The 26,397-nt window shown below is 35.0% G+C and overlaps 1 protein-coding gene across 2 annotated transcripts in view; it reads right to left on the minus strand.

The window, feature by feature from the left end:
* Nox4 (NADPH oxidase 4) overlaps positions 1-26,397 on the minus strand; it is a 146,239-nt gene that overhangs the window by 26,421 nt on the left and 93,421 nt on the right. For both annotated transcript variants that reach the window (XM_085841544.1, XM_021166295.3), the window contains exons 12-13: positions 25,386-25,446; positions 6,012-6,093 (exon numbers count right to left, since the gene is read on the minus strand). In XM_085841544.1, the coding sequence (XP_085697670.1) occupies positions 6,012-6,093; positions 25,386-25,446 (143 nt within the window). The remainder of the gene's footprint in view (positions 1-6,011; positions 6,094-25,385; positions 25,447-26,397) is intronic.

The raw sequence follows: 26,397 nt of genomic DNA on the forward strand, positions 1-26,397 counted from the left end.
AGAAAATCAATCTGGAGATTCCTCAGAAAATTGGAAATAGATCTACCTGAACATCCAGCAATATCACTCTTGGGAATATACCCAAAAGATGCCCAACCATGCCACAGGGGCACATGTTCCCCTATGTTTATAGTAACCTTGTTTGTGATAGCCAGAAGCTAGAAACCACCCAAATGTCCCACGACAGAAGAATGGATGCAGAAAATGTGGTTCACTTATGCAATGGAATACTACTCAGCTATTAAGAATGAGGAGATGCTGAGTTTTGCAGGCAAATGGATGGAACTATAAAATATCATCCTGAGTGAGGTAACTCAGACTCAAAAGGACATGCATGGTATGTACTCACTAATAAAGGTCAACAAGCTGAAGGGCCCAAGTGAGGACACCTCAGTCCCACTTGGGAGGGAAAAGAAAGCAGTCACAAGGGAAAGGGAGGAACCTGGGAGGGAAAGTGGACTGGAGTTAGGGGGTGGAGGAGTGGAACCAGATCTGGTATTGGGTGAGGGAAAAAGGACTGAAGCCCTGAGGGCCAGCACAAAGAATGAAATTAGGCAACCTCAGGAGGTAGGAGGTTGGGGGGGACCCTCCAGAATGCACCAGAGACCTGGGAGGTAAGAGAATTTCAGGACTCTAAGGGATGGACCTTAGATAAAATGCCTATAGTAGGAAGATGGAACTTATAGAGCCCACCTCCAGCAGAAAGACAGGGCATCAAGTGAGGGAGGGGTTGCCATCCTATAGTCAAAACTCTGACCCATAACTGTTCCTGTCTGAAAAAACTGCAGGTATAGAAATGGTGTGGAGTCTGAGGAAAAGAAGGTCCAGCAACAGGCCTAAAGTGGGATCCAGCTCAAGGGGAGGTTCCAAGGCCTGACACTATTACTGAGGCCATGGAGTCCTCACAAAATGGGACCTATCATGACTGTCCTCTGAAAGATCCAACAAGTAGCTGAAAGAGTCAGATGTGATATTTGCACTCAACCAATGGACAGAAGCTGCTGTCCCCTGTGGTTGAATTAGGGAAAAGCTTGAAGAAGCTGAGGAGAAGGGTGATCCTGTAGGGGGGCCAGCAGTCTCGATTAACTTGGAATTCCTAGATCTCTCAGACACAGAACCACCAACCAGGCAGCATACACCAGCTGATATGAGGCCCTCAACACATATACAGCAGAGGACTGCTGGATCTGGATTCAATCGGGGAAGATGCACTTAACCCTCAAGCGACTGGAGGCCCAAGGGTGGGGTGTGTGTGTGTGAGTGGTGGGGACATCCTTGTAGAGACAGGGGGGTGGGAGGAGGTATGGGATGTGGAACAGTCAGAGGGTGGGCCAGGGAGGGGAAAAATCTGGATTGTAAAATCAATCAATCAATCAGAAAGTAAAAGATTAAATTAAAAAAAGAATATCAACAAATATTTAAGTTTTACCTCAGAGCCTAAAAAAAGAATATAAAAACTGTTTAATCAAAATTCATTCTTTTCTGGAAGCTGTACTGATTATTCTATATGTACCTTCACTCTAGAGTCACAGAATAACAAAATAGGGAAAATGAATTTTCATTTTATTGCAATGACCACACCTTCTATTTAAATGAAAGATAATTCCTCAATTATTTTTAATCTATCTCCATTATTTCTTTCCTTAATGACTATGCTTGTCAATCATTATTTATTTTTGTTAGGGAAATAAAGGGCATATAGTTATATATCATCTATCAGGTAACAGTTTCTTCTTCATCTGGAAGAAAAATGATTATGAGTAACTACTCCTCAGAAGATGATATTGCAATTTAGACTACTCAGGAGATAATTCCATCAGTAAAAGCCATAAAAAGCCACCAGGGAACATTAGAGCATGACATGGTCTTCAATATCTGTTTTGCTTTAATTAATTGCAAAGTAATATGAGAATCAGAATTTCTTGGAAGGTTTATTAAAACACACAGACCAGGACCCTAGCCTGGACCCTCTATTCAAAGTTGATATGCCTGGATAAAGGTTAAGATGTGAAACACAGTATCCCTGGCAATTCTAACATCTCCACTAGAACTGCATTACTGCAGGTAGTTAGTTTACAAATAGTGATCATGGGAGGTCCCAGAGGACCTATATAACATTTGGATTAAAACAATATTCCATGCCTAAATCAAATTTAAACAATATCTTTGTATTAATCTGGCCCTACAGAGGATGCTAGAAGGAAAACTCCTACACTAGGTTCACTACAACCAAGAAAGCATAGAAATTAATCATTATACTGCAAAACCAAAAGAAAAAAATCACAAAAACATGATAACACCTCCAAAATCAAAGTAACAGGAGCTAACAATCATTGGCTATTAATATCTCTCAACATCAATGGACTCAATTCACTAATAAAAAGACACTGGCTAAGAAGACTGGATCCACATCTTGCAGGATACAAGAGATTCACCTCAGCAACAAGGGTAGACACTATCTCAGGGTAAAGGACTAGAGAAAGGGTTTTCAAGCAAATGGACACAACAAACAAGCTGGCGTAGCCATTATAATATCTAATAAAACAGATTTTTCAACCAAAACTTATCAAATGATATGGGGAAGGACACTTCATACTAATTAAAGGAAAAATCTACTAAGATTTGGGTGCCAGGACACTCACATTCATAAAAGAAACTTTACTAAAGCTATATCACCCATTGACACCACACAATGTTAGTGGGGGAATTTCAACACCCTACTCTCACCAATGGACAGGTTATCAAAACAGAAAGTAAATACAGAAACAGTGAAACTAGGAGAGGTTATGAAACAAATGAATTTAACATCTATAGAATGGAAAACAAAACAAAATCTAAAACAAAAGAATATACCTTCTTTTCAGCACCTCACAGAACCGTCTCCAAAACTCATCATATAACTGGACACAAAACAATCTTCAATGGATACAAGAAGATTGAAATAATTGCATGAATTCTATCAGATCACCACAGACTAAAACTGGTCTTCTCAACATCAGAAACAAAAGAAAGCCCACATACTCATGTAACCTGACCGACTCTCTATTCAATGATCAGTTGATCAAGGAAGAAATAAGAAAGAAATTTAAAACTTTTTAGAAACCAATGAAAAGGAAAGCCCAGCATACCCAAGAAAGCAATACTAAGAGGCAAGTTCATTGCAGAAGGGCCTTAATAAAGAAATTGCAGAGATCCTACACTAGCAGCTTAACATCACATTTGAAAGCTCTAGAACAAAAGGGAATCAAACACAGCCAAGAGAATTTGATGGCAGGAAATAGTCAAACTTTGGCTGAAATCAGCCTATTAGAAACAAAGAGAAAGATACAAAGAATCAACAAAACCAAGAGATGGTTCTCTGGGAAAACCAACAAGGTAGATAAACCATTAGCCAAACTAACTATAGAGCATAGAGATAGTTACAAAGTAACAAAATTAGAAATGAAAAGGCTAGACATAACAATAGAAACTGAGGAAATTAACAACAACAACAAACAACAACAACAACAAAAACCATTAGATTTTTCTTCCAAAGCCTGTATTTCCTTCCATAAAACTAAAAAATTTAAATGAAATGGATGATTTTCTAGACAAATATAACTTACTAAATTTAAATCAACATCAGATAAACTAAATAATCCCATAACTCCTAAGGAAATAATGGCAGTCAATAACATTCTTCCAACCAAAACAAGTCCAGGGACAGATGGTTTTAGTGCAGAATTATACTTAGACTTCCAAAGTAGAGATAATATCAACATTCCTCAAACAATATCACAAAATAGAAACAGAAGGAACACTACCTAACTCTTTCTATGAGGCCACAAGTACCCTGATACCTAAATCACACACAGATTCTACAAAGAAAGAGAACTTCAGAACTATTTCACTTTTGATTATCAATGAAAAAATACTTAGTAAAATTGTCACAAACAGAATCCAAGAACACATCAAAACCATCAAAACCATCATTCGCCATGGTCAAGTAAGCTCCACCCCATGGATGCAGCAATGGTTCAATATATGAAAAGCTATCAATGAAATCCACTATATAAACAAAGTGAAAGAAAAACAATCACATGATCATCTCATGATATGCTGGAAACACCTTTGAGAAAATTTAATTTCCCTTCAAGTTAAAGACATTAGAAAACTGGGGACACAGGGTACATACCTAAACATGACCAAACAATATACAGCAAGCCAATAGCCAAAATCAAATTAAGTGGAAAATAATTTGAAGTAATCCTACTAAAAGCAGGGAAAAGACAAGGTTGCCAAATCTTTCCCTATCTACTCAATATAGTACTCAAAGTTCTAGGTAAGACAATAAGACAAGGAGATCAAGGGAATACAAATTGGAAAGTCAGATGTCAAAATATCACTATTCACAGATAATATGATACTAGACATTAGTGACTCTCAAAATTCTACCAGAGAGCTACTATAGCTGATGAACAACTTCAGCAAAGTGGCTGGACATAAAATTGACTCTAATGAATCAGTACCTATGAAATCCTTTGTACCTATGAAAAAAGGGCAGAGAAAGAAATTAGGGAAACAACATCCTTCACAATAGACACAAATAATATAAAATATAATAAATAGTAATAATAATATGGAAATGATTAAGATTATATGGGGTGTTCACTTAAAGCAAGAAGTATTTAAAGCATTTAGCATATAGTATTGAAGGTAGGGTGGCTCAAGTATTTAATCTCAGCACTCAAGAGACAGAGGCAGGTGGGTCTTTCAGTTTGAATCCAATTTGGTCTACAGAGTGAGTTCGAGGCAAGTTAGAGGAACACAGAGAAATCCTGTGCTAAAACACCACAAAAATCAAAAATTCAAACCAAAACAAAACCCTCAAAAGAAAAGATCAAACAAATAAATAAAATACCTTACACATAGTATAATCCCTGATGAATAAAGATATTCTGTATGTTACTAATATTACTTTATTATTATTGATGATAATAAAAGTTTGGCTCAAAATACATTTCACATAATTGAACTTAAAATTACTGAAGAAGAAATGATAATTTCTAGAAACAGAATACAGACTGCACAGAAGAGAAAGGAGGATTATCTAGCAAATAATGTTTAAACCTGAGAAAGGTTATCTGAGGACTTGAGAGATATTACCCAATGTTATCATTTGAGCCACGCTTAGGCAGCCAGTTGGAACTGAGAGTGCACTGAGATACAGATTTTTCTGTCCAAACAATTAAGATTGTTTTTTGGCAGTAAAGTCAAAAAACTATTCTGACTTCTGTCATAAATAATATTCCTCCTTATAAGCAGTGGATGCTAGATGCTACTGCTCATAGAACTTAATCCTTGTGCAAACAAAGTGGATGTAAGTTCTTCCTGTACTTTTTCAATTATTTGTACACATACTAAACCTTCCAGAGCTACTGGCTCATATTTGGGGGCTTGATTGTCCAATATAATGTATAATAAAAATCATGTCAAATATTCTGAAATATTTAGCATATCTGAGCTGTTTTTATAAGAATAGGATTATAAATATAAACATCCAGATATATCATAAACCAACATCTCTTCAGACATAACTGGACAATGAAGCTTGTTACGGCCACCTCATCTTCTAACTCTAAATCCACGCATACTTTGCAGTAAGTGTACTTTCCTTTAAGTCATCCATTTTGTTCTCATCTATTCACACTTTGGGAACATTCACAGAACAATGTCTGCACTTGAATTCTGAAGATGGAATGGATGTTCCTGGTTTTGGCAATGGGTCTTATGAGAGTTCATAAATTTAAAAAATGTAAGTAACTTTGTTATATTTTAGAACAATGATCCCCAGATCTATTTTGTAAAGAGTCAATTGCCATACATTACAGGTGAGATCCTAATTAGTCAGTTTAGGTTACTCGGGATTTGTAAAAGTCCCAAACAACAATAACGTTTCACCTTCCCTGCATCAATTTCTGCCAGTATCTTGACCATTCCCTTCTCAATATCCACAAACATCTCTTACTTACTTAGGGTAATTTCTAGAGTGAATGAAGGGCAGAATCTCAGAGTCTTGACTTGATGGAGGCAGTAGCAAATCTCGGAATCGTTCTGCCAAAAGAAATAAAATATCAACTGTGAAAAAATAAGTAATGAGAGTAATGTCAAAATAGGGTTTGTTATTATCCTTATTGTCTGCATACATTTTTTTAAACAAAATAACATAATCACTGAAAATATTTCAAAAAGAATATTCTTTGATATGGACTTGAGAAAACAGTTATATGACATTAAATACTAAGAGTTCTACAGTGTTATTAATTTGGGCAACATAAGTTGCAAAAAAAAATACATTTGTAGCTCTTGTGTAAGGTGGCAGGCATTTGTCAGAAATTAGTGATGCAAGATCAATGTAAAGACCAAACTTCTTGTTGCATGCCACTTGATGATGCAGATCTGACAGGGGAAAGTGATTCAGAGCTCTCTTTGATATGTGAACTTTGCATTGACTGTTGCCAAATGTTTTCATTCTATGTCCTGCAGCAACATTCACATGTGATTTAGAAAGCAAGTAGGAGTGTACCAATAGCACTATTTTAAAAATAACCATAAAGAGAAATATCTACAATTCTCATAAACATGAGCATGGCCAACCTGTGCTTTATCCATATAATAGACTACTTACAAATTAAAGGGAAACTGAATGCTTTCAAATATAACTAGGAATGGAAACACATCAATGTACACTTGAGGGTGGAAATTCTCAAAATAATTTCATTGAGATAGAAAGCAATGAAGGCATGCATGGGTTCAGCACAGTATATATAAATCCAAACACAGCAGTGAGAACAGGAATGGTACTGTCAATAATACTTCATTGTAACTTCTGGGAAGTGGTAGAATGATTTAGTAAAAGAAGCAACAAGAGGATTGTAAGACATTGTTAATACTTTCTATGCATTAACTGTATTATGATGAAATGTTCTAATTCTATTATTGTGGTGACTAAATAAATGAGTTTCGAGGAATCAAATGAAGAGAGTAGGTCACAGACCTAAGCAGAATGGCCACGAAGTAATACTGAACAAGGCATAGAGTTTACTTTCATGAATAAGAATCATTTCACTGGTTTCCATACTAATTTTGTTTTTTGTCACTCAGACAGTCTTTAAAACACAACTGGGCATAGTGAAGTAGCATCTAAGAATGGTGTGAGGTTTTCTTGTTCTATTTTGAAGTGTGGAGTTCCAAAGCTGTGACACATATTTCTCCTTTAATTTGAATCCACATTTTTGAAAAATTAACCAATATCAACATCTGTTACATTGTTATTTTTAATCTATGAAGTCCAATAAATGAATAAATAATTTGTTCCAATAAAATGAATGTCAACTACTTTTGAAATTTCTATGTTTTCTTCTTTCAAATTTATTTTTTATTATTTGTGATTATAATGACACCATCTAGACTTTTCTTTCCCCTACATAGGAGGCTTTTCCCTGCAAAACCTCCTACAAACACCTTTTTGCTCCCTTTCAAATTAATGGCCTCTATTTTTGATAATACATGATCTTACCTTTAAGTTTGCAAGATTAGTTGGCAATGTTTACCCAATCAAATCATTTTAACCACTTAGTCCTTTTCCAAAATAGACCCTGAAAATAAAACTTAAGCCCAAAAGAAATCAAGAACTTTATGCATCATGTAAAAGTAAGTTTTGCCCAAAATATATAGCAGATATTCTTGGGAGCTAAATGTACAAATTGAAATTTGGAGAATGATTTCCAAACTTGCTTAAAAGCAGGCAACAATGTGAATTCTTAATTCATATAATTGTGCTTTCATACACAATTATCCAGGGATGGGTTTGCCTCTTTTTATATATGCCCCAAATTTTCATTACAAAGCCATGGTGGAAAATCTCTGAGTATAACATTATAGAAAAATAAGAATATATACACATATAAACATAGTAAATGTGAAGGACAGTAAGTGAACATTTTTAAAACTCCTTCAGCTGTCACGTAGGACTGTTAAGCAAAGTATACAGACACACAAGAAATATGAAGTACTTTGTAATTTTTTCTTCTTAAAATGTTATTATTAATATATGAGTAACTCCCTAAACATGATCAGTTAGGCTTTTCCTATTACAGTTTAATCACTGTTTATATGTTTGTCCTTTATGAAAATAAAGATCAGTTATAGGTATGTGTAGGTTTCAGCCTCTAAGATTCCTGCCAACAATTACTTCAGCTGCCATCTCATTCTTCATAGGATTCTGGAGAAAACATAACTTGATTTTTCATTTGCTGAGAACGAAGAGTAAAATGCTACTCCTAGTGGTTTCTCAGATGTCACATAATTTCTGTAGAAAACAGTAGCTTTCCAGCACTGGTGCTCAAGTCTTTCACAGGGCATCTTAAAGGAAGATGTTAAAGCAACTGACAAGAACCAAGGGACTTACAACGATGCTGTGATGAGCTGACTAATGAGGTAGAGATGTCTGGATGTGATTTCGCACCAGTAGGGGATTCCTTAATTGACACAAGCTATTATAGACTTTCACCTTCTTTTTATTTCTCTCAAACTCAATCAATAACACAAGCCTAGAGGACATTCTATACATAATTACATTAATAGGTGCAACATAGACAATAATTTATTATACAAAATAGCTAGTTATTAAAGAAGAAAATAGGAAAAATACTTTTTCACAATTTAGAATGATTTGATTTTTGTTACATTTGCTATGACCCAGTTTCGTGTCACCTTTTTTTGGGGGGGAGCGGGGTTATCAATCTTCCAATTATTGGAAACGTGAAGTTATACTAACCAGAATAGGCATTTATGTCATGACAATAAAGAACATGGGAATCTATTTATGTTGTGAGAAAGGAATGAAATCTTCCTATCTGTACAAAGAAAAAATGATTTATGAAAAAAATGACACTAATGAACTCTATTCTGTTATAACCTAAGTGTCTCTTGACCACCGAACTTAATTAGTTTCTTCAGTAACATCCTAGGGAGAAACTTGTTTGCTGGAGAGACCCTGTCAGACAGATTTAGGGAATTTCAAATTATTATGTTTCAGGAGGTGGCCATTTTACTCTCTGTCTGCCTCACCATTATCTCCAATATATAAATGAATGTTGCACTTATTTGGAATGATCTATGCTCATAAGTAAGGAAAAGCAATCATATAAAACATCTCTCAAGGTTGAGAGCATTGCCACAAAAGAGACATCAATTATGTTTTTATTAATACATAAAACTTTTCTCTCATTCAATATTTATATTACACCTAAGTTGTCAGTTCTTCTTTTCAAAAAGCACCCAAGTCAAATCCTTAAAGGACACTGAAGTTCCCCCATGGCACACTTGACCTAAGTTATAAAGCTACCTGGAAAAAGCAGGCATGAAAGGGAACACTTCTATTATAACACTTTAGAGCTTGAGGCAAGAAAATTACAAATAAGAGACAGCTATGGTTACACAGTGAGATACCATCTTAAAAATAAATAAGAAAATACAATTTTAAAACAGTGAAAAATAAACAGAGGATATAACAGGTAGTTTTAGAAGGTGTGTTACCAAGGAAACAGAAACTAGCTCTGGACAATATAAAATGAATTAGTAAAAATGATCCTCCCAAGATACTTATGAGATCTTACACTCATTTTATAAAATAGAAAGTACTATTTGAGTATAGATATGTGACCTTTGGTCTTTGTGTTCAGCTCAGCTGCACTGAGATACTTGTAGGATTGCTGAAATATCACTGTGTGCTCCAGGGGTCATTTCGAGAGAGGACCATGTGAGAAAATTAGAGGGTCTGTGGGGGTGTATGCACGGCTAGAGAGTGAAATATTAATGATAAATTCCCAGAAGCTGGCATTCTGCTGTAAAAGAAGTTGGATGAAAGCAGTGTTTAGACAGCCGTGAGCCATTTCTGCCTGAGTCAGTTCAAGAGTTGCTGCTGCCACAATGCTCCGGCTTCATCACCGTTTTGGTGTACCATCAACAACAGCAACTTTCCATGAAGTGTCAGCCTTGGATTGAGACTGTTGAGCTCCCTGGATTGGTTAACTTCTTAATTCACTCCTGTAGTGTCCAGACAGTAGTTATTGATTGCCTAGATCTAGGGTGTAGGCCAATTCAAAATAATTTCATTTTCAGATCCTTCAATCAATGTATCATTATCATACTCATCTCTATCTTTATCTACCTATCTATTATGTATATATGTAAATGGGTATATATGTATATATCTATTTATCTATCTATCTATCTATCATCTCTATCCTTCATGTATCATCTATCTATCTATCTATCTAGCAGCTATTGATCATTTATCAATCTCTCTATCTACCTATCACCCATCAATCATCTACCTATATCTATCTATCTATCTATCTATCTATCTATCTATCTATCTATCTATCTATCTATCTATCTATCCATCTATCTCACCTATCTAGTGTCTATATCTATGTATATTATATAGAAACACATTCTATTGGTTCTGTTTTTTATACCAGGTTATATTTTTTTCTTTTACAATGATTTTACACTAAAAGTTAAAATTATTTTATAACACTAACAAATATTTCTCTGTGCATACTTTGCAGTACTTAGACGCAAAAGATTATAACAGAAAGAATATCTAACAGGAAAGTATATCTTAAGTATTATCATGAAAACACAGAAAAAATAACATTGTTATATGGAAATGTATGCATTAGATTGCTTCTGGTGGTCATTTCACAGTATATACCAAATGTCATGTTATATACCTTGACTATATACAATTATTTTATTAAATAAATCTAAATGAAGATAAAGTCTTCCTTGTTAAAAAGAATAAAGAAAGCACCCTAAATTCATGAGAAAGCTTGTAGTCTTGATTTCCAAAGTCAGTAGAAAAGCATGAGCCAATGCTTTGGACAGCCTGATTTATGCCTATCTCCCGACATTCTGGTCAATATAGTGCTCATTTCATGTTTCTATCTTTTGATTAAATGAGGAAAAATAGTAAAAAAAAATTAGTTATGATGTTGTTGGTAGAGACATTGTCTTCATAGTCCTCTTCAAAGATTTTGTTGCTCAGCTCTGGAAAGTGCAGTCAAACAGCTATTGAGAGGCTTAATTTCCTCCTGAGTTGGCTTTCTATGCAAGGGCTCTGAAATCCCCCAGAACAGCTCACAAATGAAAAAAAAAAAAAAAAAAGCATAGATCTGTCAGCCCTATTCCAGCAGCTTTGATTATTAATCTTTACTCTAAATCTTATTATCCATGTATCTGCACTAGATTGAGACTGTACAACAGCTGTTCAACTTCTCCCTCTACCTAATAACTCCTTGTTCTTCCACTTAAGGTAGTAATCTCTAATAAGCATGTTGCATTAAGCAAACAAAATTCAGAATCAGCTTCTTTGAACACAGCTTGAAAAGATAAGGCTGTCAGGTTCCCATCTTGTTCTGAAAGAGTCTCCATGAATCTTGAATTGAAGTACTAGGTGAAAACCCATGTGCATGCCACTAAGGAGGACCACAGTCCAAAACAAACCATTTCCAATGGTCCAGATGTTCTACAAACTTCTGGATCAGACAAACAGGTGCTCATTCTTAAATTTCTATCAGACACAGATTTATTTGAACAGGTACCAGTATTTGATATGCTTTGTATTTGATAAAGCCAACTCAATGAAGTATGCTTTTATACCATGATCCCAACCATTCTGTATACCCTAGAGTCCTTGAGGATCCAGTTGAGTCCTTTCTTAATTCCTTTATTGGTCATATTAAGAATCGCAAGAGGAGAGCTGGATTTCCATGCTACAACATGTCTATTACTTAGTGAGTTACAGGTAAATTATATGAGACATAAATATACAGAAAAACACCCAGATTAGAAGTAAATGATAACTGTATTATACATACTAGTCTGTAACCTCAGAATTCCAAACATTGTTGAACATGCTGATAATTTAAAAAAGCAAGCAAGCACATGCAAGTGTGTGTGTGTGTGAGTGAAAGAGAGGGGAGTACTCTTCTGTTTCATGGTACTAAGAGACAATCTAAATATATTTGATAAGATTTCTCCTTTTCTCCCACATCAACAAAGACCATTAATCTCTAATGGAAGACAATTTAGAATTGGGCATAAGATCAATATGTAGGGGAGTTAGAGTTTTACTTCATTTTATACATTTTTTCCTTGCTCAACAAAACATGTATTGAGTAGTTATTATTTGCCATGAGCTATGAATAAAACAAATTCTCATCAAGGCAACTCTTCTGAATGAAAAATAAAGTTTAAATGAGAAAAGTATTACAAAGTCTTTATAGATGCTCCTTAAGGAGGTTTTAAATGGAATTATAAAATTACTTTAAAAGTGAAAGAACATTATTTGTAGTGACTCAAAATTTTATGGTTTTTAATTTTTTAAATTTGTTTTCTTAGGAAAAGAAATAAACACATTAATCTTAGCAAAAGAAATTACTTTGGACAATGGAATTAAAGGGCAGACACAGAGACAGCCATATCAACTGAAAAGAGATAGAATAGAAATTCCCCTTTTGAAAAGTTTGCTTAAATCCAATAACATTCTTCATTACCATGGTAACTAGTGTTGAATGACAATACTTTACATTTAAAATATTGCTTTCAAAACTGCATTCAAGGCATCCAAATTAGACTATTTTGGTTTGATCAAGAAAACCAGATACAGAGCAAAAATATCTTCTTATAGGGCCGAGACTCTGGAAACAGAACTTACAAGAAAATAGACAACAATTTTAGAAGAAAATGAGAGCTGATTGTTTGGGTATCCTAAAACTTTCTTTCCACAAATATTAAGAGCAAATGAGAGCACTATAAAAGAAAAAGGTTATTCCATCATATGTACAGCTACACAAAACAACCTTCTGTGCACACTTTCCAGAAGCCAACATAAGCATAATGCATGTATAACAAGAAGAGCTAAGGAATGAACCTGGGCAAAGGTGCAATATTCACCCTGTCTGATCATCTCTCCTGCACTACCTTCCTTTTAGAGTTTCTCAACTATATAAAAATTTATCTACCTTTATTGTTGCTTTATATAGATTTGAATTATTTATTCTAGATTTTACTTCTATGAGAAGATTTAGAGTTTGGCATCAATATTGAGCAAGGAAATGGTTAGCAATTTTCTCAAATCCTGATGGTGTAGGTGAAGAAACTAAAAATCAGCAAGGACCTGACTAACCACAGGGCAAGCGATGGAGACAAAAATCAACAAAGCAAAGCAAAATCCTTGTCTAGGGTTTTTGGTTTGTGTTTCCACTGTTTTCTTTAGAGAGAGACATGCTGCTGGCTTGCCTTCCCTCCTCCTTTTTCCATTTTCTAAGGATTATAAAGTAACAGAAAAACAGACATACCATCTACATAGGTCTACACCTGCTACATGTAAGCACTGAAGTTCTGAAAAGAGACAACGCTGTGTTAGAGAAAGAAAAACATTTCAATGGGACTTTTAAGGGAAGCAGGGATAACATTCTATTCCCTTGACACCCATTATTCTGCTTCCTACTTATTAAACTTACCATTTTAAAAAGTGAAATCCACTTTTGGAAACTATAAACAGACTTCTTGGCCTCTAAACACATCAGTGATTCACTGTCTATAACTGGTATTCTCCTAAAATATAAATTATCTTTTATTGTTGTGGAAATTATGCTATAACAACAAAAACACTGACAAAGGAAAGGAAGGAAACGCAGGCTAAAGCAAGGCAAAAGCAAATATCAGAGACTGTCTTGGATAAGCACATTACTGCAGCCGAGTTTTCTCTAACACAATCCACCTTTAAAGGAAAAAGCTATACTTAACAATTGTCACAGCCAATGCATTTTTAAACGGTGTTGGCACTGAACAAAAGAAACACCTCAGAGAGATCAAGGCTCAGCTTGATACTAATTCAGTCTCTGCTTTCAGCACAAACTCTAATACCACCTACACTCATATTCAAAAGAAAAAGGTAATTTTGTTCAGGACTCATAGAAAATACAAGGTTTTTGTGTATGGGTGTTTTTAAAGTATGCTCACTAAAACTTTAGCTATGAAAAGCAATAGCGTGCAATACATAGTCTTTTGAAATATATTAAAATCAACCCAGCAGTGAGTCTTCTATGTTAGTAAGTAGAAGACATGTTAGCCAAAGATGAAGCACATGGAATACTTCACCAGAGAAGAGCCCAAGTATATAATGCTGGGCTGTTCCAGTAGACTAAACATTTTTCCTTGGCCCCCTGATTACCCACTTTTCAACTGCCAGGACCTCTTTCACCCCATGTCTTTCATCAAGTCCTGCCCAAGATTTAAAGGCTTAACTCTGACTTTCATTCTCTGAGAAGGCTGATCACACAGTAAAAATATTTTCACTGAACTTCCTGAGCTCCCAGTTGATGGTGAGAGATTATACACATTAAAATTAGGAAATGAGGTAGAGATTCGTTATCTCCCATAGAACAGAAAAAGAAGGCTGGTTTCTTTGGCTCAGCTTTAAAATTTTTATGAAATGCTAAAAGACCCTCCACTCAACACAGTATGAGACTCAGCCTTGTTAACACAAGATTATTGTCTAATGAGCATGTATTTACCATTTCTCCCTATTCTTTTCTGAGTTTCTCTCTGGCCATAGACATTATGTATCTGTTTTATCAGGGGATCTACTTTTTCTTTTAAAGATCTTTGCATTTTATTCAGTTTTTAGCTTTTTCTGGTTATATAATTCTAACATTACTACTGATTTGTATCTAGTTTGAATATTAGCTTTGGATATTCTGTAATTTTCCGTCTTTGCAATATATATGCCTTGAATCTGTGCAAAATCAAACATCAATTCATTGATGCATAGGATGGAACAAGCAACAGTCCATTGCTCTCAGTAAGGCAGGTATATGAATGGAATAAAAGGAGTGCGAGAGAGCTTGTGCCTGGACACTGTGAAGTTAAGAAGTGCTTCTTCTCTCCTGCCTTCTTAGCTTGAAAAGAAGAGAGAGAGCTAGCTGGAAGGGGCTGGGATACTCACTTTCCCACTTCTCAGGTAAGTTATGGTCAGTAAGTTCCTATCATTGCTAAAAAATAATTTCTCCTGAAGACAAGCTACTTCGGAGAATGCTCAGTTCTTTTAAAAGCATTTACATTTTTTTCCTATCCATTGCGCAAAGACTCATATTTTTCCCTTAATTTTGTAATGAAGACCATATAAATCTTACAGACAACAATTTCACAAAAGCGTGAATCCACTGGAGAGTGGTTATGGCTGAGCCTTGTCCACATGGAATCTAACTGTTCACCAATGACAGCACATATTTTTCTACCCAGACACGGGGACCATGAACTTTGCTGATGAGTACCTGTATCAGGTACTTCTTGAATCCTATCCAGATTTGAAGGAGAGAGAGGACCTGGCCAGGCACAAAGAAATTTTTTGTTTGTTTGTTTGTTTGTTTTTGTTTTAACTAGCCTGGAAAAGTTGAAAAAAAGAAAAAAAAAACTTTGTTCTGGTTTTTATGTGCTGGTACATCAAATCCTTTTATATCTATCCAAAGGTCCATGAAAGCCAAACTTGATTATGTTTTAACTCTACAGATTTGCTTTTCTTTAACTTTTTAAATTATTTTTATTTTAATCATATGCATGTTTTGCTTGCATGTATGTCTGTGCACAGCCCGAATAGCTGTTGCATGTGCAAGCAAAACATGCAATCCTAACTGGATTCTGAAGACCCTATATTGGTAGACTTGCTTGCTTGCTCTGAATACACTTGAGTTCTACAGTTGCCAATGAAAACAAGTGCTGAGAAATGTATGATGTTATCCTACATAACTAGTACCTCCCAGAGCAGTGGCTCTAGTTACATATGTAGCATAAGATGGCCTAGTTGGCCATCAATGGGAGGAAAGGCCCTTGGTATTGCGAAGATCATATGTCCTAGTACAGAGGAATGCCAGGGCCAGGAAGTGGGAGTGGGTGGGTTGGGGAGCAGGGCAGGGGGAGCTTATAGGTGGCTTTGAGGATAGCATTTGAAATGTAAATGAAGAAAATATCTAGTAAAAATGCCTAAAAAAAGTACAACCCATATTAAGGTATCTATAGATTTCTAAGAGGATTTGAATCATAAGATGTGATCTAAAGACATTAAAGGCATGTTTGTTGAGGGTAGGGATCACATTGGGCAATGGTAAGTTCTCTGGGTGTAGGTTAGGACATGTATATTACGGGAGAGAACAAAAAAAATTTTTTTTAAAAAGGCAGTGTTGCTAATGGGCATAAAAATTAATGAAAGCAAAATAATGGAAAAGAGAGCCAGTACTTGAAGGTCAGTAGTGGTTAAAATGAAACTGGCAATTGTAGGCTCATACATTTACATGCTTAGTCCCCAGTTGATGAACTATTTGGAAAATTAGAAGGTGTGGCCTTGTTGGAGGAATTGTGCCCTTTTTGCAGAAAGTGTGTCATTGGGAGTGGGATTTGAAGTTTCAAAATCCCTTTCCAGCCCCACTGTGTTTTTCTCTCAGGTTATCACCTACAGGTCAGGATGTAAAGCTTTTAGCCAGTGCTCCAGAGCCATGCCTGTCTGCCTCCCTCCATTATGATCAAGATGTAATTGTCTGAAACTGTGAGCAAGCCCACAATTAAATGCTTTTTTTTATAAGTTGCCTTGGTCATGATGCCTTCTCCAACCAATAGAACATTAATTAAGACAAGATCATTTTACGACATGGTAGAGATAATCTGACCTTCACCCAAGAAGCAACGGGAAGGTATTGGAGTTGTAAACAACAAAAGACCCTTAAGTTGATTGATGTTTTGAATTTTCTAGACCATTGTAAAAAGAATGAATTCAAAGTGGCAGATATCATACACTTTTTTCAGAAGTGGACTGATGTCAATTAAAATCCAATTTACCACCTGCTCAACTGCTAATTTGCAACAGTGAACCATAACTGAAAAGAAATTACAATTATTCTGAATTATCATTTTTCAAATTTAGAAACACACATCTCAGAAGACTAGTTGACATAGTTCAGAGGAGCCACCAGGATTCACTCATCAATTTAATACTGTATATGATCCATTCCTTCTCAACGTTACTGCATACCTTCCCTGTCCTCATTCTTAGTGTTAGTCCTACAATTTATCTTCATTAGAGACAGGAAGAACCGGAACAAAATTACCATTTCTTTCAGCCACATCTACTAAATGACCCATTCCTCCTTTTATAAAGCAAGAAGTATATAAGTTGCCTTAGGGAAAGTTCAAGTTGGTCACATACATATTGGATCAAATCTCTTTGAGGGCAGTTTGATTTCATAACTGTAAATTTTTGTCTCTCTAGCAGTACAAATCTTGCCCTCTATACTTCATTCTGGTTATCCACATCACTTCCAGAAGTATATAAGTGTGTGCAGTTATTACAATATATGTATCCTGATGTGTGCAGTTATTACAATATATGTATCCTGACGATTTAGTTAGTTGTTCTGTCCCTAATCCATTCTAATAGTAACTTATATTTTTAACTTCATTTAAAATAAGAAATATTAAAAACATGTACTGTTGTGTTTTGGCAAATGTTCAAGAGACATGTCTAAAAAAAGCCAATGACTAAATCATTACCAAAGTGTATTTCTCACAGAAATTTGAACATTGAGGTACTTAGTCTGTTTGAACATTTGATGCTTAGTCTGTTTCCAAGATGGTATCTCTTTGCTATGCATGCATGAATTAAGACTTAAAAGGGGCAAATTTAACTCCCTGCAGCTCTTACAACAGGCCTACCAATTGTAGTGATCCATTGGCAATTAAGTCTCAGCATATAAATTATAGGGAAGGCTTCATGTAACTGTGATAACACATGTTAACTACTGTGGAATAAATGCCCCATTGTGAATGATGGGAAGTGGTCCTACTTGATTTCATTAGATAAATAACTGAGAAGAAACGCTCCCCAACTTAGGTTGAACTGAGATGAACTCTAGCATCTCTCAGGATGTCTATCTGGTTTTAAAATTATGGTCTCATGAAACTACTTCAATGTGGCTTTTATTTCAAGCATTCTACAAAAACAAAATCTTCTGAAGTTACTAGCTCAATCTTCATTTTCTGTGATTTCTTAAAAGCATCTGTTACAACTGGTCAACATCTGACCATTTTGAAGCATCTTCCTGTGATGTGTAAATGAAATGATCTTAACTCTCTTCTAGTCTAGTGGCTAGTGCTGTTTAGTTGCCATTGCTGAACATAACATGTAAGAATGTCTCAGAGTTCAGTTCTCCAGTGTAGTTCTTCTTTAACTATGAACACTTTAAGATGTGAAACAGTGCCACTTCCTAGGGTAAGTTTAGTGTAATTACTAAAACAATTTTTTTTCTCAAAATGGTTATCAGAAGTTACTGAAATTAAAATGGAGGGAAGGGGACCATTAGATATTCAGCAATGTTGTACAAAATATCATATCATACAATAATTCTCTGAAATCCTTTTAGAGAATATGTTGAAAATGTTGGCCATACATACAAATTGAAAAAATCATGTATAACTATGAAAAATGAAATGTTTTAAATTACTTTAACTTACAAATCAAATTTCTAGGATTACAACTACTTTGTAAACTGAAGGGATATTATACTTAACTGTGTCCAGAACTAAGTCAAATGATGTAGCTCATGGAATCATGGAAAACCACATTATGAGTCCTATGAACTGCATTTTTTCCTCTTTAATCTCAAAAGTTTTGTTTATGTTCAGGTTTCTCCAGGAAGAGGTCCTGATAGGTTATCCAATACCAAGGACTCATCCTAAATGTACATAATTGAATAACAGCACTAAATGAAGTCCCCAGGGTATAGGTATATAAGTATATATGTGTATACAAATAAACACATATACACATAAATCATACATGTATACATAAAACCATGTATATGTAAATGCACATATACACAAACATCTATAACTGCACAAATATATGTATATAATAGAGTCAAGAAAGTCCCAGGAAGAGATAGAAAGGAAGATTTTAGGGTGGAAATTATGTAAATACAATATTAATGCCTGAAATTTTTAAATAAAAAAATCAATAAACAAAAACAAAGTAAATACTAAAAAGGAAAGAAAGAAAATTATATTAAAGCAGAGCAGCAAGCTGGCTCAGCATGTAAAAGAGCCTGTTCCAATCAAGCCTGATAACCTGAGCAAGCAACACTGTAGAAAAAGAAAACTGAGTCCTGCAAGTTGGCCTCTGACCCCCTCACATACTCTCCAATGCACATGTGATAACACACACTTACATATAAAGTAGACCAGAAAATAAATAATAAATAAATGTAGAATAAAAATGATGAAATCACATGAAAGCATGTCCTGTATATGAAGGAAATAGGACAGGAAGTTGGAGGATACCACACATGATTAGACCATGGCTCACCGAGTCATTGAAACACACTGCTAAAAACTATTGCTCAGAAATCAAGTTTTCTATCAAGGTACTGCGGCTCACCAGCAATGTATCCAATAGTCTAAGAACTCAGGCAGAGATGGAAAACCAACTGGCACAATTTCAACTCTGTATAAAGTCCTCTTGTTTAACTAACACATCTTATAAGGCTAAAGCTGCCATACACAGTGATTTTTTTTTTTCCTTGATGGATCCTCGCAATCTCAGTTGGTAACTACTGCAGAGTCCGATGGACACAAATGAAACTGAGGATAATTGAATTAATCAACCATATGGCAGGATATAACCACCATCAAAGAACCACAGAAATTATGGTATAAGTCTATTCCCCAAAGAGTTTTATCATTTTCCTAAAATGGTTAGGATTCTCAAAATTGTTTCCCTTCCTTCCTTGTAAACTCATTCCCTTCAAATAAGTACAACCTGAAAACTACAAGGTTGATCCTATTAGGACCTAAGTAAAAATCATTCAGACAGACTTGAAAACCATACCTGTGACATGTCTGAAAGACTAATATCTCATCCTCCTATAGCCTAGAGTAGATGGTTGATAAATATTTATTAGCCAAAATGACCAATTGTTTTTAAAAACTATGTTCTACTGGTGGCTATCCAAGGAATTCAATGGTCATAGCAACAACAATCATAGAGAATATTCTCTGTGGCAATATTTTCTGGAAGCAGCAGATAATGATTTTTATTATAAACTTAGATTAATATTTGCATTACAAGCACATGAACTAAATGGACACCTGACATCCAGAAAAAAAATTAAGATGTCCAAATAATTCACTCTCCAATTTATTTTAGCGATTCCCTTTGCATTGGGATTCACTGGTGGCATTCAGGTTTACTTGCAATTTTGCAGTAACTAAAAAGCCCATCCTTCCGTAAAGATCTATTAGCAGTTAATGGCTGCTAGGGGAGGGAATATCGCTTTCTTCAGTGGTGAGCCCACTGATGAGTTGCTCATGCTCTAATAAGCCTCTACCATGCTCATACAATCAACTGGAATTAGATTCATTGAGTCACACACACACAAAAGACTTTAATGTTGGCAGATAGCTTTCCAGAAAGAAATGTTTGCATGGGAGAGATGGGGATGAAAGAGAGCAATAAGGAGAAACAACTCTAATTCATTATATGCAATGTATGAAACTTAAAAAGAAATATAAGTGAATAAGAACATTGTTGATGGTACCACAATTCTATAAATTTAATAAAAACTACTTGAATAAAAAGTAAAACAGGAAGTCAAAGTCATTTCTACTATATGATAAGTTATATAGTTTCCCTAACTACGTTGTAACCATAAATTAATATAATTTAGTGTTATCATGTCTCATAAGAAAATATCACAACTTATAAGGAAAACTCAAAATTTAAAAAGTATTTAACATATACAGTACATATCCAATCTTCATCTTTTCATGAAAATCAGCTGGATGGTACCTGAAGTATGCATGCTTTATAGAATGCCATAGACATACAGAGATATAATAATCAAGTATTTTGTGGATGTCTTTGATTAAAGTTACATTTAATATTTCTTACACTGTGTTTAGTTTGGATTAGTACTATAAAAGAAAATTCACAGTGTTTGTCCTTCATTTTCAGTTTAGATTCTATCAGTTAACTATATCTAATTATTACTGCAAATTATAATGGGAAATACAAAAATTTCATAACCAAGTGTACTGGCTAGTTTTGTGTCAACTTGACACAGGCTTGAGTTATCACAGAGAAAGAAGCTTCAGTTGGGGAAACGTCTCCATGTGATCCAGCTGTAAGGCATTTTCTCAATTAGGGATCAAGCGGGGGAGGGGGGGAGGGCCACTTTTGGGTGGTACCATCTCTGGCTGGTAGTCTTGGGTTTTATAAGAAAGCAAACTGAGCAAGCCAGTGGAAGCAAGCCAGTAAAGAATATCCCTCCATGGCTTCTGCATCATCTCCTGATTTCTGCCCTGCTTGAGTTCCAGTCCTGACTTCCTTTGGTACAGCAGTATAGAAGTGTAAGCTGAATAAACCCTTTCCTCCCCAACCTGCTTCTTGGTCATGATGTTTGTGCAGGAATAGAAATCCTGACTAAGATACCAAGGATAAATAAAAATCCATCATGTGACATGTATAATAGGTTCTTTATTTTCTGACTATCTATGATTACCTATTCATTGGTTGTTGAATATATTCATATTAAACATGTAGAATAATTGTGTTGGGATAATGCATATATAACTCTTTAGTTGTTAAATTTAAAAAAGTCTTTAAAATAATCTGTAATTTAAAGTACTAAACGTACAGAGTATGTGCAAATAGTGAAATTATTCCACAGTAATCATATCTACCATAGATAAGATATTTTAGACAGAAGTATAGTTAAGGTAATATTCTTAATCATATCTTTGAAACAAAAATATGATTAATTTTAGAAGAGAAATAAAATTCTAATGCAATTATTTTGACTATCTTTACTATTATCATTGTTAGAGGGAACAAAAACATATCTTTCATAGTCCTCTATATTTAATGTATCACTCATGCATTCAAGAGATGCAATTCTTAATGAAAATGCTGACAAGAATGAAACTAGGTGAGTCTCAAGAACTATGTAGTCATTTCATTTACATCTTTGTACACTGTATATTGTAGGTAACTCTTGAAAGAATTGGTATGGAACATACCTAAATCTTTTCTTTTTTATTTCCTTTTATTGGATATTTTCTTTATTTACATTTCAAAGGTTATTCCCTTTCCTGGTTTCCCCTTTGGAATTCCCTTATCCCATCACCCCTTCCCCTCCTTCTATGAGGTTACTCCATGGGAGCCATAGGTAACTCCATGTGTACTCTTTGGTTGGTGGTTTATTCCCTGGGAATTCTGGGGATCTAGTTGGTTATTATTGTTGTTCTTCCTGTGGGGTTGACAACTCCTTTAGTTCCTTCAGTCATTTCTCTAACTCCTCCATTGGGGTCCCTGTGGTCAGTCCAATGGTTGGCTACAAACATCTGCCTCTGGGTTTGTCATGCTCTAGAAGAGCCTCTCAGGAGACAGCTATATCAGGCTCCTATCAGCAAGCACTGTTCATCGCCCATGGTAAAGCATACTTCACTAAAACAAAATCACAGTTAAAAATCCAAAATGGGGCTGGAGAGATCGCTTAGCATGTAAAAGTGATTGGATCTCAAACCACCTCTATCCTCAGCTATTGTGGAAGGTAAGAACTTACTCTCAAAAGTAGCCTTATGACCTCAACATGCACACTATGGAATATATGCAAATAGACACACACCCACACACCACCACCACCACACAAATACAAAATGCACACACACACACACACACACACACACACACACACACACACACACACAAAGATGCCTGTACACACAAATGAATAAACAATATCATTTTTAAAAAGCTTCCAATGTTCACATTCTTATTAAGTTTTTCTTTGGCACTTCTAGAAATAGTATTCTGCTCATAATTTTAATTTTGGAGAAAAACTCAGTGATTTCTGATCTCAGAAGAATGTTTTCATTTTTCTTTCAATAATTGTAACTCTGTTGTTTCCTGGAAGCTAAATCTCCTCTTGAAATTTTATGTCAGTGAGTGACACAATTGTTTTGGGCTCCTCTACATGCATGTTTACCTCTATTATATGAAAATTTCCATTATTTTAGACAGAATTTAACTCTCTGAATAGAATGATCTTGCATCTCTACCAATATTTTAGCACAATTTAAAAAGGGTGCAAAATTGACCATATTTCCTGCTCAAGTGGAGGTAATTAAAATAAATATTGAGGTAGTTAATTTTTAATGAGCTACTTGTGATCACAAAGGTCTCAGAGGAAAAAAAATCATATACAATAGATAGTTACAAACTATCATATGGCTTTTCCTTGCTCTTATGAGTTAAATTATATTTTTGTTCTTTTCCTTTATATACAGAATTCTATCAATTACAATTCATTGCTGAATTTAATTTCTGCTATATTAAAATTCTTACTGGAAAAGATTTTCCCCCATTCTTTATTTCCCAGACAGTGTCAAAACAAATTCATTTTTTCAACTCTTCCTGCTATGTCATAAGAAGTAACCTTTCCATGATACATGAAAATCTATCTACAGATGGACTGCTGCGATGCATTTTTAGCGCAATGCATAACCATTATCTAATTAAGATTATATTTTGTGGCTCCATGAAGGTTATTACTTCTCAATCTTTTTAAATCAATCTTTGTAAACTGATTTGGGCTTTTTTCCCATTAAAAAAGGGAACATAGCTTATATTTCCCATTTTTTCAAATTTCAACTTCCATGTTCACCGCCTTTAAATACAAAATATTTATTTGCACCATGTATTTTATTATATACTATAACCTCTTTATATAAATAACCTTACTCTACATTCCTGAATATTCCATCTTTATCCAGAATTCTATCTTTCCTTGATTTTAAAAGTATTTTCTTCCTTCCAGTACTAATTTCTTAACTTTTGTTCATAGTTATTTTTCCCAGGTTTAGTACATAAGCCTCTGATTGCTTCCCCTCTGTTTCTAAGAATATATAAGTCTTCATTTGCTAGTAATAGATTGTAATAGCAACTCACTGATGGTATGTTCACTAGAGAGGTTCACTTCATTCAAAGGTTCACCAACATCTCCAGAATATTGTGATTTCACCCAATCTTTTGCTAAGCTGGATCCAAACAAATTCTTACTGGAACAAATTATTTGCTTTGATTTGGCTGACACTGTTTTCTTTCATTTTGATTTATTAGGTGTCTTGGTTTTTTGTTCATTTGATTCCTGAGTATGATTATTCATTACTTTCCCTGATTTGAGATAGATTTCCTTGTTAATTTTACACTTTTTCTTACATCTTCATACATTTGCTCAATGTCTAAATTTGAAAAATTCTATCTTCTCCATGGATTTTCTTAGTCTAACTCTAGACTACACTGAGTTTACTATAAAGAAGATTCTTGCTAATTATTTAATTGTAAATGTATTTTAAAGTGTTTGTGTTCTTTCTTATACTTTCATTCTTTTCTTTTGACAGCCCTCTAAAGAACCAACATGCCAATATTAACTAAGTGTGCATTTCTTACCCATTGTGTTGGATCCAGAGACTATAATAATAAATCATACTTGATGTATTTGTTTGGGATTCAATATAATGCATCTCTCAAAGACTATAAAGCTTTTATTAAATAGATGTCTAAAGTAACACCAAAAGACCTGATATTAAAAGTAACTTCTATTCTAAAGATGTTTTGGTGTTATGGATATACATCAAGGTCATTCAAACTTGAGAGTTGCTTGTTCTCAATCCAAAGTGGTTATTTAAACCTTTACATGGTGTGTGTGTGTGTGTGTGTGTGTGTGTGTGTGTGTGTGTGTGTGTAAACCAGTTAAGAAATTTGTGTAGAATTCAGAGGACAGTTTGAGAAAGTTGATTCTTTCGTTCCTGAATGCAGTTTCTGAGTCTCAAACTTGGGCCCCCAAGCTTGACATCAAGCACTTCATCTTTCTTAACAGTATTACTCACCTAAATGCAGATTATTTTGCAGCTCAATGCCACCATGAACTTTAAAATCATGCTTTCTAGAAATAGATTTAAGCATTCCTATTTTCTACCAACACAACTGACAATAAGAAGTCTATGATATAAACCCCATAAATAATTCATCAGTAATAATTACAGGTACTCATATTATTCTGATTTCATAAATCTAAGAAAAGTTAGGCAATAAAACTAAATAAACAAAGAAAAATGAACTTCTGAACATATATATCTTTCCATACAAATGAGTAGTTAATTGTGTTGATACATTTTGTTATACTACATTCTTTTCAAAGAATTTAAAGCTATTACATGGTACATACCTGTCCAGTCTCCTACTACTTTAAAGTGGACACCAAATGTTGCTTTGGTTTCAGTAGGACACTGAAAAAAAAAATGCTAGCATCAATTCAGATTAATTGTTATCTATTAGAAGAATATGATGTGATTAAAACCTTTATTCTATTGCAAGCCCCCAGATCAACAACTAATGAGAAAGAACAGGGTGTAAATGTATATGATAGATAAAGCAATGCCATTTGATCAGTAGGGTATTTGCATTTCTCTAAAGACCCATAAATACGCATATAAACCATATAATATGCAAATAAAAGTTAATAGATTATTATAGGTAACTATAAAACCTGTGAAGATATCTGTTGAGGATTTTTTGGCCTTCATTCTGTCAGGCCCGCAGATACCAGGTATAGCTCCCGTGGAGCACACTCAGCAGTAGTGAGTTTCACCTTGCCTCCTAATCTCCATTTTCTGTCCCACTGTTCTGTTGGTCCACAGTCCACCTGCCTCAGGGCAAGGCCAATCTGAAGGTGAAATGTTGTGAGTTTGACTGTGCTTATTTCACACAGCCTCCGGGCGGGTGCTGGGCTTCAGGGAAGCACCAAGATACTGCTCAGGGATGGAAAAGCACAGTCTAAGATGTGGGAAAGCTGGAAGAGTTTAGGGGCTCCTGGGATTCTCAGACTCTAGGACATCCAGGTGCTGCTGAGAGTTGTGAAAGAGCAGAGAATTAAGTCAGGAATAGAGTCTGGAGACTAGTATCTAGGCTTGGCTGGTGGAAAGAAGAGCTTGGCTTATTTTAGCTGTGATTGTCCTTAGTTTGGTGGTAGTTGTATGGGAACATAGAGGCCTCCTACTAGAGAACTGAGTTGCAGTACTGTCAGTGAAAACCTTATACATGTTCCCTATGGTGGTGGTAGATGAAACAGTCTATGCTTCTAAACTGTTTATTGATTATTTATGGTGGAAAATGGATGCATAGTCAACCTCTCAGGGGACTCAAGATTAAAAAATACCTTTTGCAGGGAGGAATGTCTG

Source organism: Mus caroli, unplaced genomic scaffold, assembly GCF_978045245.1.
Source record: "Mus caroli unplaced genomic scaffold, Mus_caroli_1 scaffold_8, whole genome shotgun sequence".
Taxonomy (NCBI): Eukaryota; Metazoa; Chordata; class Mammalia; order Rodentia; family Muridae; genus Mus; species Mus caroli.